This window comes from Natator depressus, chromosome 7 (genome assembly GCF_965152275.1).
Source record: "Natator depressus isolate rNatDep1 chromosome 7, rNatDep2.hap1, whole genome shotgun sequence".
NCBI lineage: Eukaryota > Metazoa > Chordata > Testudines > Cheloniidae > Natator > Natator depressus.
In genome coordinates this window covers 32950891-32972339 of record NC_134240.1, presented here as the reverse complement: position 1 = coordinate 32972339, position 21449 = coordinate 32950891, and the positions used below count along the sequence as shown (strand labels likewise).

At 47.4% G+C, this 21449-nt stretch overlaps 1 protein-coding gene across 2 annotated transcripts; it reads right to left on the bottom strand.

Moving 5' to 3' along the window:
* Nucleotides 1-1705: 1705 nt before the first annotated feature.
* Nucleotides 1706-20770, bottom strand: RBM14 (RNA binding motif protein 14). 2 transcript variants are annotated; one of them, XM_074958049.1, is made up of 3 exons: nucleotides 20308-20770; nucleotides 4676-6290; nucleotides 1706-3545 (listed from the first exon to the last, which is right to left on the bottom strand). In XM_074958049.1, exons 1-3 carry the CDS (start codon nucleotides 20651-20653, stop codon nucleotides 3338-3340), a joined length of 2169 nt encoding a protein of 722 aa, XP_074814150.1. In that variant the 5' UTR covers nucleotides 20654-20770; the 3' UTR covers nucleotides 1706-3337. The 2 variants fall into 2 exon arrangements, with proteins under 2 accessions (XP_074814150.1, XP_074814151.1); XM_074958050.1 differs by lacking the exon at nucleotides 4676-6290 and having other exon boundaries at nucleotides 3357-3545; nucleotides 20308-20769.
* Between the last annotated feature and the right edge of the window lie 679 nt (nucleotides 20771-21449).

The window sequence follows — 21449 nt, the reverse complement described above, 5'->3', positions numbered from 1 at the left end:
GTACCATTTTAAGTGTAGACATAGCTGGAGTTCCACAGGCTTACTGTGGGAAAAATATAGTCTTTTACCACACTCCAGTTTTGAATTTGTCACCTTATTTTGACATCTAGCTTCTTGCCAGTTTTCCCCCCTTAAATAATCATTTAAACAGAATTAAAATGTAACCCCCCCACCCCCACAAAAATTTAGGATTAGAAGACAGGATAATTTCCTTTAAAAATTAATGAGCTTCTACTGAATTTCACAATTCAAAGGCAAACAGAACAATACAAAGAAAACATTCTAGACATTTTAATAAACACCAGCAATGAAAAAAACCTCAAACTTTGGCATAAGATCAAAAGTCAACCATGTGTTACTAGTTACATAAAAACACACAAAAATCAGTTACAATCAGTACAAAGCTACTTACTCTCATGTAGTAAGTGTTTATAAAACTGTTGAGAAAGATTTTTGGCCTGATGACAAAAAAGCATTTAAACACAAGTTGAGCTAGATTCAGAACAGAGGTATAATACCTAATTGTAACACTATTTTCTACATGCATGAGTGACAGCTAAATTACCTAAAGTTAAAAAATACTTCTAATGTGTAACATGTTTAACTTAAATTTCCATGAAAGTCCAACCCAGACTTTCAATAACAGCTACAGGACAGCAAGAGTACTAGGGACTGAATATTTGAGATGGGGCAGAGAATATTCAAAATTTACCTTAAAAAAAATGCAAAAAGTTCACACCCACAGCTATATTTTCACCAATTCCAGTAACTACAGAATTTCAAAGTTTTCTGGGTACAGAATCATTGAACCATAATCTAAGTTTTCCAACTGAAACTGTTTTCCTACTCAAGTTTAATCATTTACCTGTCTGCATTTATTTTTAAGTGCATTGTAAGAAGTTAAACAGGTTCAGTGGCAAGTCTAAAGATTTGTGGATGTAGTTAGTGAAGCAAAATCTGAACAACCCAATAGAGAAGGCAAATGCATACCACATCAATTTCAAAATCAGATATAAATGACTGAAATGTACAAAAATATATATCTTCTAGAAAAAAAGAAGAGGTAGCTCCTGCATTTGTCAATTTGGAGAGAGAATCAGTCTGGTGAGGTGGCTACAGCTCATGGACTACACAAAGGAAGCTTGATGAGGAGTCACATTATTAGTCCTCTTAGGTTTAGGACTGGGGACTGAGTAAATACAAAGGTGAATTATTCACTACCATCCAGGAGACACCTGTAGCAGGAAAGAAGCCCTCACCAATAGAGAACACAATATAGAGTAAGGTTTAAAATGCCTCGCATCCTAAAGAAGGAAATTAATGAGTCATCACTTTGGCTGGCCTGTGACAAAGAGGCTCATCAAAATCACTCCACCTCAAACAACTTCTAGAAAGAGCAGCAACATTATTGCTACTAATAAAAAAAAAAAACACCCCACTGGTGTTGCCATCAGGAGGGAGCAAGCAGATTCTAACCCCAGCAGCTGCCATCATTGTCATGTTGTAGGTGCAGCCAGATGGAACGCTGGGAAGAGTCCAGGAAGCAAGTTGGGATTTTGAACATCCTTAATCCTTGCAGATGTAACATCCCCCCTAAAGTCCAGCAAGCCACAATCTGATCTCATCTGATCATCTTTTCTAACATTCATCAAATCCACTCCCACCCCAATCTACTTGAAGGTGGGTCTCCTCCTTGATCCTTGCACTCTCAGCTCACCTCTTCCCCCCTCTCTTGCTAACCTCACCTCTGTGATTCCACACTAGTCTTCATGCAGAGACACATCCTTTTCCTGTCCCCAGTGTTTTCAGTCCTTCAGAAATCATTCCTTTAGTCTGCCCTTACATGCCTAGGCCACTTGCTTCTTCCTAGCTACTCTGCCCTAATTAGAAAATTCAGATCATTCTCTCAAGGCAAGACATTTCTTTAGCCCTTGTCCTTCCCTTCTCTACACCTGTCCTTTATCAATTTATGCTGTAACAAATTCAGGGCAGGGACTGGAAGTTCAATTCTGGCATCATATAGATGGCGAACACCGAATACCTTCAAATTGCAGGTTTAAATGCCCAGAAGAGCTGATGGAGAGCTCCATGCTGCAGAGGTAGATGAACCTGGTACCAGGCAGTGTCCTGGGGAGAGGTACTTTGGAATGAGAATTAAGATGAGGTGTTGACCCACTTTAAGAAATGAAGTCACCCACTGCTCTTCTCCCAAGCACATTTTCTGTTTAAACTATAAGCTCTCAGAGACCTCCGACATGTCTGTTAAGGGGCACACCTATGATGCAACAACAAATCTTACAGCACATCTTAAGAACAGAGATCTGGCCTGCTCTTGGCCAATACTCCAGCTCTCTGTTGTGCACCACCTGGCTACCACATTTCTTCTTCCCTAGAGCTGGCTGCCTTGCAGTGGTACTGTATGTATGCACTCATTAAAGTCCTTTGATTTACCTTTAGGATGAAAGGAAGAGAGTTAAAGAATATGGGACATTACTCCTGAAACCAAATTAAACTAGAAGAAAAAATACACCAGACAACTTTCTAAACTGTAAATAGCCTGCATTTTATTTACAGTCAATACAAAAACTAACTCATTTCAGATGTATAGATTCGATCATCACACCTACTGCAAACTTAACACCGGTGTAAAAAGAAAAAGGATTTTCACGTTACATAAAAGAGCATTTGCTCTTCCATTCAGAGAAAGCAATTGCTCGGGTTATAAAAACAATACTGAGCAACAGTCATTGTGAACTGCATTTATTAGGAATTCTGCATGAGCAACTTATGTCTTACTAATGGAGACATTAGCATCAAGAGTTGCAAACAAAAACCGATTCCAGATATGCTATGGCATTCTTAGCCCTACTGGAGCATGAAGGAACTCGAGTCTTCGACTTTCAAAGACACAATGTGCAGCAGTTGTTTACATCATTCCTGGGGTTGCAGCACAGGTTCTTCTTGAGATCATAAATTCAGATCATTCTAAAAACGCAACAAAAAAGGCAGCTGAAAATAAAACCCCCCAAAGTAAAGACCAGGAGAATGCTATTTGTGTTGGATGTAGTAGCATGTCTCAGAGACGCCTCATACTATCGCCTCAAATAATTCTTTGATCAAGTGACATTAAGGAACAGAGCCAAAACGACAGGCTGTAATGACACCTGAGATAGCATGGGAGGGAAGGAAATTTAGTAACTCAGAATCTGCAGAGAACTGAATGAGGAAGCCAGCCTAGTAAAGACGCAGATTGGCTTTATGCTAAGAAAGCGTGTCCCAGTGGGGAACATGTAATCAATGATACTGCCCCCATCTGGAACAGGAACCCCAACCCCACCTACAGGCGGCGCTGGTAATTAGAATGTAGCCGAGCAGTATGCATATAATCGCCATAGGCACCCGAATAACGGGCATAGTCGGAATGCGCTTCTGGAAGACGGCGATAATCCAGCGGGGACTTTGTCGGCGAATGACGGTACACAAGTGGCGAGTCTGCTAAACGACGGTAATCTGAGAGGTCAGATAAACGGCGGTCGGAACTGTACCTGGTCAAGAAAAGAGACATTTAATGAATAAAACAAAAGGGTCTGTGATAATGGCCTAACAGCGCTCTGGTTAAGCAATATATTTGGGGAGACCCTCATGAGAGATCAGAATCTCTCCAGTGAAAACAATACCCACAGAGCAACACTATTAGTACACGTCTCACTAAGGCAAACCAGAGGAACTTGTGGGTTAATTAGTTCTTTTCAGAACAGTTCCTTAGCTATCTTTTACCTCCTTTGGTGGATACCTCAAATATACATGTTAAATTTCCCCCAACTCTTAGGCAAGTAAACAGCACATGGGAAACAAGAGCTGGATATGCCTGCCATTTCTCTTTACAAATGCAGCCCATTTACTTATTAAACACTGAAAATAGGGAGGACTGGTCTGACGACTTATGGGGTTGAGGACATTGGTTAAAATCCAATCCAGGTCCGTAACAGTGGTCTCAGTCCAGTTCCTAGAGAGCAGGCACCTACAACACAGCACCACCACAACTGACAGTAGTTGAATCTTTCATTCGCAGTGTAAGCAGAGGTGCCAACCTGAGAGAGAAACTGAACTCCCCATCTTAGCCCTAAGGGTTGTAGTTCCAAGTGAGGGATAAGGCATACTGTCTGTGGTAGAGTGCAAGAAATCTGCAGTGCCATTGTCTGGGGTATACACGCCCTAGGTAGAAGTTTCCAGTCCCCGGGGCTGCCAATCTTGCAATTTTCACACAAAACTGTAAGAAAACACTAAATCAATATCCAGTAGAATCTGCAGACCGGAAAGAGGGGCACGCCAGCCTATTATCCCACCCTTAACCCTAGACAGACGCACCAGAAGCAAAGAAATTGGAAGGGGGAACTATGTAAGGATCTGTATTAGTGCCAGAGTGGGAAACCATTTTAATAATGCATCGAGTTTCACCTCCCACCCTGTCAATGCTTCCAAAACAGTAAGTTAGTGTAATGTATTAGCAGGGGAATTTCCACCTTTTGGTGAAGCAGAACCAAGTTTATAAAGGCGAAGACCAATAGACTTGTATTGAGTCTGAATGCCTCTAGTCCCTTGGACAGCACATCGAGATCCTTGGATGAGAGGTTCTATTTATGTGCAAAGTATTATCATTGGCTTAGCAGCATACCTTTTAGCCAAAGCAGATGATTTTTTGAAAGGATCGTCATAGCCAGCACTCCGTGGAGGAGAGAGGCGGGTGCGTTCGTATGGTGGTGCGATGGCAGCAGCAGCAGAAGACTGAGACAGTCCCAAATACGGGGTTGCTTGTTGTCCAAGCTGGGTTGGCCCATCATATGCAGTCACAGGCTGAGCTCTGAAAGTGACTGCCAAGGGAACAGAGGAGGGCTGCTGTGCTGTATATGAAGCTGACATTGAGTTTGAAGACTGTGTTCTATAGGGTGTGGTCAGTGGAGCAGAGACCTGTGATTTGTAGGAAGCTGCCGCAGACTGATTGCTATAAGATGCAGCCAGAGTGGATGCAGGCTGGGCACCATAGGTTGCTGAGAGCACAGCTGTAGGCTGGGCGCCATACGAGGCTGAATGGCCGGCCACAGGCTGGGCGCCATACGAGGCTGAATGGCCGGCCACAGGCTGGGCGCCATACGAGGCTGCGAGAGCAGCTGCAGGCTGAGCACCATACGAGGCTGCGAGAGCAGCTGCAGGCTGAGCACCATACGAGGCTGAGAGAGTAGCTGCAGGCTGGGCTCCATAAGAGGTTGAGTGGCTGTCCACAGGCTGGGCTCCATAAGAAGCCAAGTGGCTAGCTGCAGGCTGGGCTCCATAGGCGGCTGCATGCGTGGCCACAGGCTGGGCTCCATAGGTGGCTGTGTGACCAGCCGCAGGCTGAGCTGCATAGGCAGCAGCTGCATGTGTGGCTGTTGGCTGAGCTCCATAGGAGGCTGAGTAACCAGCCACAGGCTGAGTACCATAAGAGGCTGCATGCGTGGCTGAAGGCTGAGCTCCATAGGATGACGCTAGTGTTGCTGTGGACTGGACCCCATAAGAGGCTAACTGGGAAGCTGCAGCCTGGGTGTTGTAAGAAGCAGCAGCCTGGGCGCTGTAGGAATTTAGTGATGAGGCTGCAGGCTGGGTATTAGAAGCTCCTAGTGAAACAGAGGACTGGGTTCTGTAAGTATTTCCAAGTGAGGTCGAGGGCTGGGCCCTGTAAGATGCTGCCTGTCCCGTTGTTGGCTGGGGTCTGTAAGACATTCCAAGTGATGCAGAGGGCTGGGCTCTGTAGGTTGCACCCAGTGAGGTTGATGGCTGAGCTCTGTAGGATGCTGGTTGTGCTGTCATGGGTAGCGACACAGTGGCAAAGCCGATTCTTGTTGGTGATCGTCGAATTGGGCTTCTGTCCCTTCCAAAATATGAGGGAGATGCTTGCCTTGTCTGAGTATCAAATGAGTTGTATTTGCTTGAAGTGTTGGTGCCACCGAAGCGCTGCTGATAATCGTAGAGCGAGGATGCAGTGTATCCTGCAGAGACTGATGCATACGTAGAGTCTGTAGGCCTAAGCTGCTCATAACCATCGATCTTGGGTTGATATTTTTCTCTATAGTCCACACTTGATCTCTTGCTCTTGTCAGCATTGGGGCCTGCCTGGGCATTTTGTCCTGCCCCCTTTTTCTGAACATTAGTAGAGAGTTCCACATTGACTCTTCTTCCTTTCACTTCCTTTCCGTTAAGATTTTCGATGGCAACTTTTGCATCTGCTTCTTTCTCCATGTGAACAAATGCATAGTCTGATAAAGTAGACAGAGGGTTATCAGTGAAGAAGACAAGACATTTTATTACAGGATCGAACACTTAACAGATGCACGCATCTCTCTGCTATTGCTTAAATGCAGTTTGGGTATAAACAGAGTTTGTATTGTAACCTAATACACTGCTGGCTGGCAGCTAAATTACCCCAATTTACCATAGCTGCTATGTTATGAAAACTGCAGTCTATTCTAACAAAAATGTAGAAAAAACCCACCAGTATCTAATCATGGCACAGAAAGAAATCCATGTGCTCAGTAGGTTTGTATACAAATACCCTCAAATAGTTCCCAAAACCTTAAATTCTGCAATATTGTCTCATTCAGTCCTGAACACACTGAGCCAAATTGAAGTTTATGGAGTCATACCAGAGTAGAATTTGGCCCATTCTGTGCCATTAAAGAACATGTAACCAATACAGTTTTCTTGAAATTTCAGGAAGGAAACTATCACTAGCTATCCATAAACTAGAGATTCTTCCAGCAGGTCATGCTAATCTTGCAAAAACATCCAAACTAATCTGCTTTGGAACCCTCTAGTTTGTCAAAGATATTACACTGTAGAGTACAAACTTAAACAGGGTTAGAAGGACTGTATTTAAGATCTACAAAAGGATCTTCCTTTATTAAAGTATATTTAGTCTGTGGAGTGAGCAATCAGTTTAAGTATTTGTGAAAATCAAGTATGTCAGAACATCTAGAACCAAGACTGGGCGCCTTTTATATTCTAAAAAGCCAAATAAGTAGAAAAAGTAGCAGCCCCATGACTATTCTGACTTTAATAATCCTGAAATTCAGTAGGGTGTAAGCTTTACAAATACACTGAAAAATTCAGTATTTCAAAAGGATTTACCTCTAGTTTCTCAACTTATTTTTAATTCAAAAAGGCACATTTTCTGTGCTGCATCATCTTTGACAACCAAATCCACTATCATTTCCTCCCTGCATGGCAAGTGTAGTTAGTTTATAAGTCTACATATATTAATAATTTGGAATCTTTACCTCTGACTTACAGAAACTGTATGGTTTCCCTTAGTTTTTTGAAAAAACAATGAAGTGTTTTAGTCTGTGGAAGGATCTCAGGTTGAACATAATAGCTATACTAAATTCAAAGCTACAGCGACTGAGATAACTATCTTACACACAGAAATCTAGAATGATATTTTCTTGTAGGCATAATTCTAGTCTATACCAGCAAAACACTTGAAGTGACTATTACATTTATGACACTACAGGAGCTAGGGAATGTTCCAACAGCAGTAATTCTAAAGCAGTTTAGAAAAAACACACTTACAAGAAACTAGAATTTTACTGAACACAAAGCACATGCCTAATCCAATACTTCATAATTTAGATCCCTATGCTCTAGATGAGTGGTTCTCAAAGCCAGTCCGCCGCTTGTTCAGGGAAAGCCCCTGGTGGGCCAGACCGGTTTGTTTACTTGCTGTGTCTGCAGGTTCAGCCGATCACAGCTCCCACTGGCCACGGTTCGCTGCTCCAGGCCAATGAGGGCTGCGGGAAGCAGCGCGGGCCAAGGGACATGCTGGCCGCCCTTCCCACAGCCCCCATTGGCCTGAAGCAGCGAACCGCAGCCAGTGGGAGCTGCGATCAGCCGAAGCTGCAGATGCAGCAGGTTAACAAACTGGTCCGGCCCGCCAGGGGCTTTCCCTGAATAAGCGGCGGACTGGCTTTGAGAACCACTACTCTAGATGACAGAGCCAGCCCCTAAACGCAGAGGACACGATGGGAATTAACGGCTCAAGGGATGAAAATCAGCCCACCCAAGCCCCATTGCTCAACCTCCCTGCTACGATGCAGAATCCAGACTGTGCTATTTCTCCACTCCTATATTGAGGGCTATGGCAAGTCATTTCAATTTATTTGCCTCTACAGAGTCCAGCTCTTTTATAATGAACAAAAAGGAGAATGGAACTGGCCACTCATGGACTGGATATTCTTAGCAGGCAGAGCACAGCTCACAAATTCATTGTTCCAGAAACTCCTATCTGCCACATTTTTGGGGACCCTGAAGCAACAGGTGCCTTTTCCAATGTACTGAATCCCAGTTTGCAAGGGCTGACTTGGGACCAGCAACATGGGAAGCTGCACTGTCCCTGGTGGGCACCCTCTCCAGGGGTTCTGTAGGCTTAGGAACTCAGAAGTGCCATGGTAAGGATTCTTAGTGTTCAAACATGGCTTCTGCTGGCCTACTTCACAAATAGGCCATCTTTCTCAACCAACAAGACAGAATGGAAATACTAAATTTAATCTGGAAATGAAGGAGTTGGAGCCATGCTGTACTCCCAACCCCATCCCTCTTTCCCAAAGGCTCACTTGGCCCAATAGGGCCCTACCAGCAAGGCTGGGTTCCAGCGATTCAAACAGTTGTGCTAGAAAAACATCCAACTGTATAGGCAAGCAAGATCTGCCTATGTCCAAAGTCATCAGATGCACCAGTGCCTCACAGGCTCTCTTTAAGTGCCTCCAACCATCCTTCTGCTATTACCAGCAGGCCCAAATGAAACCTTGGGATTTCTCAAGTTCAGCAAGGCCTTATATACATCAAGGAGTTGTGGAGATCTTGCCTGCTCTTGTTACTGGCCTTCATGTTTGGTGAATGGTGAATGGTGAGAAGCTGGTGTTTTTTGGACACCAGTAATGCTGTAGCTGATTTCTGCCTATAGAAGCAGGTGGTCCCAAGGACTCTGCACTAGAAAAATAGTTTTCAGCAATACTGTTATGGTGCAGTCTTTTAGTAAGTGGGCATGACAATCTGTTGTTCATGTGTGATGGTCAGGTCTATGAAAATAGATTCACAGATTACATTTGTAGATTTTAAACCAGAAGGGACCATTATAATCATGTAATCTGACCTCCTGCAATAACATGGGCAAGATAATCTCGTCCAGTGACTGCTGAATCCAGCCTGTTTTGGGCAAAAATAGAATGTATCTGAAAAAGAGGCACACACAATTTCAACATAGAGACTCCAACTGATGAAGAATTTCCCACATCCCTAGTCCAAACAGAGTAGTGCTATACGAATCACAATGACTTGCTCAGATCTAGGCAGCTAAAAAAAGTTGAAAAATACATCTCTCAAAGTATCTCAAGAAGTCAGCAAACATCTCAACACACTTGAGTTGGCTGTGCAGATTACACCATGTTGGACTGTTATCAACCACCTGCAAGTGAAGATAAGGGCATTAAAGCAAGTCAGGTGAAACACTCAGGATTCGTTTTCTCCAGCAATTACAGAAGAGCCATCACCACTATTTATGGTTTGGTTCTTTCATTCTCTTCCTGAATTAAAACAGATCCCAAAGCTCAGCATTTTCTGAGCATGTTAGAACCCTGAGAAAAGGGCTCCCTATTGCACAATGAACAAAGCATATGGAAGCATCTGTGCTGGTCAGTTCCTATATGGTGAACAAGTGGCATGTGGCATAAATGATCTAAATTGCATGACAGAAGGCAGGCTGAATACTCTTGGTCAGTTCAAGTGATGATTGGTAGAGGAAAAAGCAGTAACATTGGAACACAACCTTTGAAGGTAAGACACTCAGCAACAGTATTAGCAGATCAGCATGAAAATGCAAACGGCCACAGCAAAGGGTTCTCATGCTAAATGGGGGACTTGGGCTTAGGCCTGAGCCCAAAACATCAAACCCTAGGCCAAAGCTTTGGGCAGAAGGGCTGGTGAGATCCTTTGAAGGGAAAAACCGCAGCTGGCAACACCAAAATTGAGATCCCTCTCCATCCTCAAATCCATACAGGCTGTGCAAGGCATGGCACAGGGAAGGGATTGTTATTTACAGTGAAGAAAAAGTTACTTAATAGGCCATGCCTCCAGTGGCACTAGTACACACAGGTTCTGTGGGTTGCAGTTAACCAGGTCACAATCAATGGCAAGTCTAGGTCACTCAAATCTAGCCCATACAACAGGTGACACTTGGAATTTTTTCTTGGGACCCATGTGTAAGAGGCCTTATTTACCTAAACAGGAAGGGGAAATAACTATGCAATTAGAGATGCTATTGTTCTGCACCACCACACTCTGAAACGAGTCCATGGCATACTCAGGCACTGCAAAGCTGAGCTGGGCCCCGTGGAGAGAAGGGTAGCCCAACCGCAGCAACAGGCAGCACGCAGTATGGGGAGAGCATGTTGTATTTAATATTAGGTCCAGGAAATGCCGCGTTTCATCACCTTGCCCTGGATGAAGAACTTTATAACATTCAGAAGGAACACACAGCTCATGTCAGGATATGCTTCTACAGGCACAAAGCTCTAAAGATTTAGAGCAGGTTGCACAGCGGAGCCAAGAGGCCAGTGAAGAAGCTTGGCAACATGTGACCTCCAGAAGAAGAAGGGGGAATGTCCGGGTTCCAGCAACGCAGACACAGGTAACTAACCGCTTTCATGTTCTCTCCAGAGGTACCATTGCGGAGAGTGGACCAGACGATACGTCTGGGGGGAGAAAGCAGAAGGAGACTCCGCTGGTTGGAAGGCATGAGATGCGATGTCCTGAGGTTGGGGGTTCCACGACCACCACTCCCAAGAGAAGGAGGCGGGTGGTGGTGGTCGGGGACTCTCTCCTCCGGGGGACTGAGTCATCTATCTGCCGCCCTGACCGGGAAAACCGAGAAGTCTGCTGCTTGCCAGGGGCTAAGATTCGCGATGTGACGGAGAGACTGCCGAGACTCATCAAGCCCTCGGATCGCTACCCCTTCCTGCTTCTCCACGTGGGCACCAATGATACTGCCAAGAATGACCTTGAGCGGATCACTGCGGACTACGTGGCTCTGGGAAGAAGGATAAAGGAGTTTGAGGCACAAGTGGTGTTCTCGTCCATCCTCCCCGTGGAAGGAAAAGGCCAGGGCAGGGACCGTCGAATCGTGGAAGTCAACGAATGGCTACGCAGGTGGTGTCGGAGAGAAGGCTTTGGATTCTTTGACCATGGGATGGTGTTCCATGAAGGAGGAGTGCTGGGCAGAGACGGGCTCCATCTTACGAAGAGAGGGAAGAGCATCTTTGCGAGCAGGCTGGCTAACCTAGTAAGGAGGGCTTTAAACTAGGTTCACTGGGGGAAGGAGACCAAAGCCCTGAGGTAAGTGGGAAAACGGGATACCGGGAGGAAGCACAGGCAGGAACGTCTGTGAGGGGAGGGCTCCTGCCTCATACTGAGAATGAGGGGCGATCAGCAGGTTCTCTCAAGTGCTTATATACGAATGCACAAAGCCTTGGAAACAAGCAGGGAGAACTGGAGGTCCTGGTGATGTCAGGGAATTATGACGTGATTGGAATAACAGAGACTTGGTGGGATAACTCACATGACTGGAGTACTGTCATGGATGGTTATAAACTGTTCAGGAAGGACAGGCAGGGCAGAAAAGGTGGGGGAGTAGCACTGTATGTAAGGGAGCAGTATGACTGCTCAGAGCTCCAGTACGAAACTGCAGAAAAACCTGAGTGTCTCTGGATTAAGTTTAGAAGTGTGAGCAACAAGAGTGATGTAGTGGTGGGAGTCTGCTATAGACCACCGGATCAGGGGGATGAGGTGGATGAGGCTTTCTTCCGGCAACTCGCAGAAGCTACTAGATCGCACGCCCTGGTTCTCAGGGGTGACTTTAATTTTCCTGATATTTGCTGGGAGAGCAATACAGCGGTGCATAGACAATCCAGGAAGTTTTTGGAAAGCGTAGGGGACAATTTCCTGGTGCAAGTGCTAGACGAGCCAACTAGGGGGGGAGCTTTTTTTGACCTCCTGCTCACAAACAGGGAAAAATTAGTGGGGGAAGCAAAAGTGGATGGGAATCTGGGAGGCAGTGACCATGAGATGGTCGACTTCAGGATCCTGACACAGGGAAGAAAGGTAAGCAGCAGGATACGGACCCTGGACTTCAGGAAAGCAGACTTTGACTCCCTCAGGGAGCAGATGGGTAAGATCCCCTGGGGGACTAACATGAAGGGGAAAGGAGTCCAGGAGAGCTGGCTGTATTTCAAGGAATCCCTGTTGAGGTTACAGGGACAAACCATCCCGATGAGTCAAAAGAATAGTAAATATGGCAGGCGACCAGCTTGGCTTAATGGTGAAATCCTAGCGGATCTTAAACATAAAAAAGAAGCTTACAAGAAGTGGAAGGTTGGACATATGACCAGGGAAGAGTATAAAAATATTGCTCGGGCATGTAGGAATGAAATCAGGAGGGCCAAATCGCACCTGGAGCTGCAGCTAGCAAGAGATGTCAAGAGTAACAAGAAGGGTTTCTTCAGGTATGTTGGCAACAAGAAGAAAGCCAAGGAAAGTGTGGGCCCCTTACTGAATGAGGGAGGCAACCTAGTGACAGAGGATGTGGAAAAAGCTAATGTGCTCAATGCTTTTTTTGCCTCTGTCTTCACTAACAAGGACAGCTCCCGGACTGCTGCGCTGGGCATCGCAACATGGGGAGTAGATGGCCAGCCCTCTGTGGAGAAAGAGGTGGTTAGGGACTATTTAGAAAAGCTGGACGTGCACAAGTCCATGGGGCCGGACGAGTTGCATCCGAGAGTGCTAAAGGAATTGGCGGATGTGATTGCAGAGCCATTGGCCATTATCTTTGAAAACTCGTGGCGAATGGGGGAAGTCCCAGATGACTGGAAAAAGGCTAATGTAGTGCCAATCTTTAAAAAAGGGAAGAAGGAGGATCCTGGGAACTACAGGCCGGTCAGCCTCACCTCAGTCCCCGGAAAAATCATGGAGCAGGTCCTCAAACAATCAATCCTGAAGCACTTACACGAGAGGAAAGTGATCAGGAACAGTCAGCATGGATTCACCAAGGGTAGGTCATGCCTGACTAATCTAATCGCCTTCTATGATGAGATTACTGATTCTGTGGATGAAGGGAAAGCAGTGGATGTATTGTTTCTTGACTTTAGCAAAGCTTTTGACACGGTCTCCCACAGTATTCTTGTCAGCAAGTTAAAGAAGTATGGGCTGGATGAATGGACTATAAGGTGGGTAGAAAGTTGGCTAGATTGTCGGGCTCAACGGGTAGTGATCAATGGCTCCATGTCTAGTTGGCAGCCGGTGTCAAGTGGAGTGCCCCAGGGGTCGGTCCTGGGGCCGGTTTTGTTCAATATCTTCATAAATGATCTGGAGGATGGTGTGGATTGCACTCTTAGCAAATTTGCGGATGATACTAAACTGGGAGGAGCGGTAGATACGTTGGAGGGCAGAGATAGGATACAAAGGGACCTAGACAAATTGGAGGATTGGGCCAAAAGAAACCTGATGAGGTTCAATAAGGATAAGTGCAGGGTCCTGCACTTAGGACGGAAGAACCCAATGCACAGCTACAGACTAGGGACCGAATGGCTAGGCAGCAGTTCTGCGGAAAAGGACCTAGGGGTTACAGTGGACGAGAAGCTGGATATGAGTCAGCAGTGTGCCCTTGTTGCCAAGAAGGCCAATGGCATTTTGGGATGTATAAGTAGGGGCATAGCGAGCAGATCGAGGGATGTGATCGTTCCCCTCTATTCGACATTGGTGAGGCCTCATCTGGAGTACTGTGTCCAGTTTTGGGCCCCACACTACAAGAAGGATGTGGATAAATTGGAGAGAGTCCAGCGGAGGGCAACAAAAATGATTAGGGGTCTGGAACACATGACTTATGAGGAGAGGCTGAGGGAACTGGGATTGTTTAGTCTGCAGAAGAGAAGAATGAGGGGGGATTTGATAGCTGCTTTCAACTACCTGAGAGGTGGTTCCAAAGAGGATGGTTCTAGACTATTCTCAGTGGTAGAAGATGACAGGACAAGGAGTAATGGTCTCAAGTTGCAGTGGGGGAGGTTTAGGTTGGATATTAGGAAAAACTTTTTCACTAGGAGGGTGGTGAAACACTGGAATGCGTTACCTAGGGAGGTGGTAGAATCTCCTTCCTTAGAAGTTTTTAAGGTCAGGCTTCACAAAGCCCTGGCTGGGATGATTTAATTGGGGATTGGTCCTGTTTTGAGCAGGGGGTTGGACTAGATGACCTCCTGAGGTCCCTTCTAACCCTGATATTCTGTGATTCTATGATCCTATGTGCAGACAGGACTCTGAGTGCATTGTGCTCATTTGGTTGAGTCAGGAAGCTGGGACGTCTGCCACGGAATATTTGAATATAGTGGATGAAAAGCTAGGAGTATTTGCTCTGGGAATGGGGGCCCTTTTTAGCCATAATATTTGGATTAGGAAAATTATTTTCTCCCAAGACACCATGCTAGAAGTGAGAGGCAGTTAAACCCCTCTGAGGAAAGGCAAGGGGTCTATTTAGATTGTACACTTCATGACACAGGCATTCGGAGGAAAGGGAGACTGCATGGAGCTCTTTGCAAATAGACAAACAAAAAGGCAGGAAAAAAGTGATAAAGGAAAATAATAGCGCATCAAAAGAGAAGGATAGCTAAAAGGAAATGAGAGGAAAGGGGGAAGAGAGAGCACCGACACAGAAAGCTACTGCTATCCCCCTGCTAGGCTCTGGGGATGGAGCTGCTCCCAAGCCTTTGAGGCAAGGAAGTCTGTTACCTTTCATTACACTGGATTATGGGCTTTGGCCAGCCCTTCAAAGTTGTGTAGTCCCCTGGAAGTGCTGGGATGATACAGGTGTATATGGGCCCCAAAAGAACTGTAGTTGATTGGCTGTTATGGTATTGTTTTTGAGAACAGCTTCATGGGCACAGAGGTTGGGCCTGGAAGGGGTATTTACACTGGTGAAGGAGAAATGGTTACCCATGTTGCATTTGGTGGCAGGTCCATATCACTTGAAACAGCTCTGCAGGTGCAAGAGAAAGGAGTATCAACCCCTGCTCCATGATTGTGTCTCCTGGAGAGCAGAGTAATTACCTTTGATTACACTACACGTAATGAGAGGAATGAGGCATTCAAAGGTGGCATGAAGCTGAAAAGAGTGCAGTATTGGTTACTGGCCCTGAGATACCATAGCTGATCGGAGCACCAGGGCTCTCAATGTACAGTTCCTATATGAGGGAAAGGGGTGGTGGTGATTTGTCCATTAAATGGTCCCATATAAGTGTCACACATGACGGCGGCTCCGGGACACTAGAAAATGGCGCAGGATATAAAGGGAATTTTTATGCAGGGAAGAAGTAGGGTGGTTGGCTCAAAAGTACTTCACTCAGTCTCTGGCCTACATCACCAATATTCGAGGACAAGTAGAGAGGTGTTGGCAATTTTGAAATGATGCATTTGACAATAGGCTCATGAACTGCCTGATGGTGCAGGGTGCGCTTTGAGAATATATCCACCTTTGAGGACATTATCTAAGGCTTAGAGAAATGTACCTGACAGGTACTAACCTTACATCTAAGCCTAATAGCTAGAGAGAAATGTCTGTGCTACCATAATATTTCAATATAAAGCAACAGTAATTGTTTGTGTTATGTTTAGCTCCAGAACTTAAATCATCATTTTATGTAATAATTGTGTTACTGGAACTGATGGAGTAGCAGATAATTTCAGATATATTGTTCAATCAATTTCAGCAGCATTCATCAGACAGTAGTCAAACAGCTGACTATAACAACTATAAAGTCTGCCAAATTCCAGTGAAGCTGGAATAATAATTATGAATACTGTTCACTCATCTCTCCTGCTTCATTAGACCTTCTTTCTTGCCCTGCAACCTAAATCCTCAGACTGTATTTGTCTTGTCCAATTTACACCATTAATCTCTCCTGCCTACCCACTCCCATGTTCATTTGAAAATGTTACCAGACTCCCAAGAGCCAGAGGATTAAACATATTGGTCAGACTGATATAAAAGGAAGGGGATTCCACTGTTCACTGGCAATGCCCAGTGAAAAAATAACCCACTCTTCCCCACCCCCACCCCAAGCTGCTGGGGTTCCTTCCACTGTCCCTTAAACTCTGCCTGATGGCTCCATCATTCAAAATGTAACCCCAGATTTCCTCCTTTGGTTGCTATCCTTCCTCTATCCATATCTCCCTCTGATTCTCCTGGCTATGATCAGGTTGGGTGAGGTCTCTGCTCCTTTACTCTTCCCCTCAAGCTTCTGGCTGCTGCAATGGTTGTGCCCTTCTCCCAACCTATTTTTGCATTCTCCTCCCCTTGGAAGGGCACCTCCACACACCTGCAAAGACCACACTGTCACAGTGAAGGACTGGGGGGGGGGATATGTTAGATGCTGTTGGCACCTTTGATATCACACTTCATCACACGCCTGTGCCAACTGAAGAGACCTCACAGCTCCAGCAGGTATAGGGGCTGAATTGAGGGGGGACATGCTCCTTGAAGAGGTGAGGTGGGATGGTGAGTACTTTTGTCAATGTACTCTTCCATGCATCCATACTGCTGGAAGAGGCCTCACACATCTCCTTGCTGGGGCAGAAGAGTATGGATTAAGGCAGTATCTGCCCCAGTGAAGTTTAGAGTGGATGTTACCCACTTGCTGGTGGAAGAAAGTAAATGCTCCGTGAAAGTGGGGGGTGGGAGCAGTCAGTACTTTTGTTGATGTTGCGCTCTGCCACGGTACCTGGAACAACCCCTTCATCTCTCCACTGGTGTGTGTCTGGGGGGCAGGAGGTTATGGGGAGTATCCGCCCCATGTGGAGTAAGGATTAATGCGGTCAGCATCTTTTAGGTCACATGGACTCATACTTCCAAAAGAACTCCAGTAATTCCCTGCTGGTGCAAAGACAGGGAATTTTGGGGCATTATTTGCTCCATGAGGGATTAGAAGGGGTCTCTACCCCCAGATAGGATTAGTACTTTTGGCAATTTCTATACCTCGGTTGCTGAAAACCACTCCCCACTAGTACAGGTCAGAGATTGGGTGCGATACCTGCTCCACGGGAAGACTGGTACTCTTTTGATGTTACATGCTCTGATGTCGGCTTGCTTTGCTAAAGAGGCCCCACATTCCCCCACTGGTGTAGGGAGGAGTTGGGGGTAGTATATGCCCCCCCATAAATGTGAGGCAATCAGTACCTATGGTAACATCTCACTTCACCAGATGCATACTGCTGGATTGATATTGGTGGGGGTCTCCACCTCATGAGGATGTTGGTACCTTGGACTATGCGGCAGTCCACTACAGGCCCACATTGCTGGAAAGAAAGAGAAAGATGGAGGGAGGGCGTGTCTGCCCATAAGCAAGTGGTCAATATCTTTAACCATGTGGCACTCCACCACAGGCTGGAATTGCTTGGGTGAAGGAAGATATTGGACTTAGTCTTGTGGCATGGGCCCTGCTCCATTGAGAGGATTGGTATCTTCGACTGTTACATTCTATAAGCTTGGGGGAGTGTCCTGTAACTCCCATATTCCTGATTTTTATATAATCAGGATCTTACATATAAAGCATGCCTTGTAAGGTATCTACTGAAAGTCATTTCTCTATCCATATATGTACATCATTAACGCATATGAAGTTATGAGAATTGTGTTGTATGGTTGTCACTAAAACATTCTGTAAGTTGGGGAATCTGTCAGATATTAGCTCCCCAGAGGCAACAGCAAGGAAAGTAACCAAACGACCCATCAACCACCATTGTCCAGCAAGGGAGCTACAATTCAAAGACTAACCTGCATGAAGCCATACCAGGGGAATTGCTCAATCTTAGCTGGAGACTCAGCAATGCCCCCAGATATGCCTGGGCTGGTGATCCCCAAGCACATGGGACTGAGGGAATAAAATAGAACACAGTGGCCACATGCTGGGCCTTTCTCCTTCACCCACCTACACTGCAAGCAACAAGGACACTGAAGACTCCAACTGAGGGGACTGGCCCAGATTTCAAGTGTGAAATCTGTGTACTATGAACTACAATATCCAATGCATTGGAAAAAAACACTTAATCTAGATGTTGCCCAGTCTAATAGGGTTGAGAGTTTAGACTGCATGCTTATATTTTATTTACTTTTAGTAACTAACTGACTTTTTGCCTAACATTCATAGTCACTTAAAAATCTATCTTTTGTAGTCAGTAAATGTGTTTTACTGTTTATCTTTACCAGTGAGTTTTGCTCAGGTTTTGCAAAGGCTGGTGTATATCCACTTTCCATTGATGAAGTGATGAACCAATTAATAAATCTGCATTGCTCATCCTGAACAGTGCCTGAGATGCAAGGCTGGGGGGATTGGGCTGGTGCCTTTCCCTCTGTGATTCATGAGTGGCTCTGGGAGCATTCATGCAATCTAGCTGGGTGTGGAGCTCCACGTGCAGTTGTGCCGAGTGATGACAGCACCTGGTATTGTGAGAGACAGCCCAGGCTTGACAGTTCAGGGGGCACAGCGATCCCACAGTCCCAGGCTGCACCCCGGGAATCCCATCACACACTCCATCATGATTAGGGCTCCGTGTTTGTCACACACTGAGGTTGCAGAAGTCAAAGATTCCGTGACTTCCTGTGACCTCTGCAGCAGCCAGTGTGGCTGTCTCCGGGGCCAGCTATTCAGATGGCCCTGGAAACAACCATACCCATGGCTGCTGGAGCGGCCCCACAGCCAGCCTCACCAGAGCAGCTGTCCCAGGGCAGCAGGAGCTGCTGCAGATCAGCAGCTCCTAGCATCAGTGCCAGGGCGGCTGGAGCAGCCGCTGGCCCCCCAGGGCTCCCCCCATCCCCAGCAGTGCCCCCCCTGCAGCTGGTGCCACAGGCTTTCCCCTACACCTAAGATTCAATCAGGGGTATTAATGGTATAAGTCATGGACAGGCCACGATTTTTTGTTTCTGTCCATGACTTTTACTAAAAATACCCACGATTCAAAACTGTAGCCTTAATCATGACTCATGGGTCCACATTGCTGGGGGAAGAGATTCCCTTCAACCAACCTCTCCGTGGGAATGGATTCCTACCCCATGGGGGAGAAGAGAGTTGATATCTTTTCCCATATCACATTCCATCTCAGGCCTGTACTGAGGGTGGGGAGTGTTGGGGAACCTCTGACCACATCATACTCCACCATGGGTCTGTGGGGGAGGGGAGAAATGAGCCCAGGGGTTTATACCTTTCACCATATTGCACTCCACCGTGGGTTAGTACCAGGGTTTGGTACTAACCCAGCAGAGGAAACCTTTCACCACAGGTTGGTACCAGGTGGTCACGGAACCTAGAAGTCGGTATCTTTCACCACATCACATTCCATCATGGGCCAGTACTAGGAGTAGAGAGTCCCTATCCTAGGGGAAGGGGGAGATCCCAGGGGTTGGTTCTTTTGACCACCTTGCACTCCACCTCAGGCTAGTACCAGGGCTGGGTGGCTTGAGGATCCTGGGGGCCACTACCTTTGGCTACATTATACTCCACCACAGGCCAGTACCAGGGGTGGATCAGAGAACCCAGAAATTGGTATCTTTCACCATGTCGCACTCCTCCATGGGCTGGTAGTGGGGGTGTAAAGTCCCTGTCCAGGGAGAGCAATATCCCAGAGGTCAGTCTCTGACCAGGTCACACTCCACTACCTGCCGGTACCAAGGGTAGGAGGAGTCCATGTCGCACTCCACTATGGGCAGGGTACCTAGGACTCAGTCCCTTTGACCACGTTACACTCCACCATAAATTGGTATGGGGGGAAGGTGCCCCTGTCCCAGCCGCTGGGTAACTTTCATGACACCACACTCCACCACAGGCCGGTACTGGGGAGGGGGGATGTTGGTGAACTCGGGAGTCGGTACCTTTCCCCACCTCGAACTCCACCACAGGCCAGTATGGGGGAGGAGGGACGGGACACCACGTCGCACTCCACCACAGGCCGGTGCGGGGAGGGACATCCTGGGGGCACCACGTCGCACTCCACCACGGGTCCGTACCGGGAAAGGGGGATGTTAGGGAACCCGAGGGTCGGTACTTTCCCCCACTTCGCACTCCACCACGGGTCCGTACCGGGAAAGGGGATGTTAGGGAACCCGAGGGTCGGTACTTTTCCCCACGTCGCACTCCATCACGGGCCGGTACCGGGGAAGGGGGATGTTAGTGAACTCGGGGGGGTCGGTACCTTTCACCACGTCGCACTCCACCACGGGCCCGTACTGCTGGAAGAGCGCACGCAGCTCTCCACTGGTGCAGGCCGCCGAAACGTTACCCACGAAGATCTTGCAAGTGTTGGTGGGCCGCGGGCGGGACGGCTCTACCACGATGCGGCGGCCGTGCAGCTGGTGCCCGTTGAGCTGGGCGATGGCGCGGACAGCGGCCGCCTCATCCCGCAGGTGCACGAAGGCGAACTGCTTCATGAGGGCCACGCCGAGCACCGGGCCTACCGCGCCCGTGAACAGTTCGCCCAGCTCCTCGGCCGTGGCCTCCTCGGGCACGTTCCCCACGAACAGCTTCACTCCAGGACGCATGGCCGCGGCCGAGCTGGCACCGGGAATCCTGACAAAATGGCGGCAGCACCTCACACCCTCCGAACGCTCAGATAGGAAGGAAAGAGGAAGGAACCACCCGCCCCTCGACACGCCTGCGCAGCGCGCTGCCTGCCACCGCCTACGAGCAACTGCGCCTACGAAGAGAGACGCTCGGCTAATGCCGCGCCTGCGTGCTACTGTTGTCTTGCGCACTCCTGCCGCTCTATCCGCGCCTCCGCTCTTCTCCTAGCAACGTCGTTGCGCCTGCGCACTTGAGCCCCAACCGCCTGTAACTTTGTTTTGCATCCGTCACAATCCGCGAGACCGGCCCTAGCGCGCCTCCGTATTTCCGGCGTCTCCCTTCCAGAGCAGCCCGGCGCTTGCGTAGTGACGAATGCACCTATTCGGGGTTCAGGGCGCATGCGCCACGCCCAAGGTTGTGTTAACTCGCCAGTAAACAAAATGGGGCACCCGCCACCCATGCGGAGAGTGCGTCCTCAGGCAACGGCACCGTCATAGGCAGGCTCTGCCCACACCCAGTGACCGCATCATGTTGTTTTTCTGCCACGGGAACTACTCCTACTCCATCCCCAGCTCCCTCCCCACTCTCCTGCTGGAGGCTTAGGGATCCCCCTTTCCCAAATCCCCCTCCTCCAGGGCAACTGCAGCCCACCCGCGGAATCTATCCCAGAGGGGTTGTGCCTCTGCATTTATACAGCATCTTGCACAGTAGGTGCCTGACAAAGGACTGGGCACCACCACAATTCAAGCTGATCACCTTGGGCAGCAAGACAGC

Coding starts and splice junctions, on each gene's coding strand:
- RBM14 (XM_074958049.1), bottom strand. CDS start 20,653: ATGCGTCCTGGAGTGAAGCTGTTCGTGGGGAACGTGCCCGAGGAGGCC. Junction 6,291..20,307: donor GGAGTGCGACGTGGTGAAAG/GTACCGACCCCC, acceptor CTACTTTATCAG/ACTATGCATTTGTTCACATG. Junction 3,546..4,675: donor TCATCTGCTTTGGCTAAAAG/GTATGCTGCTAA, acceptor TTTCTTGACCAG/GTACAGTTCCGACCGCCGTT.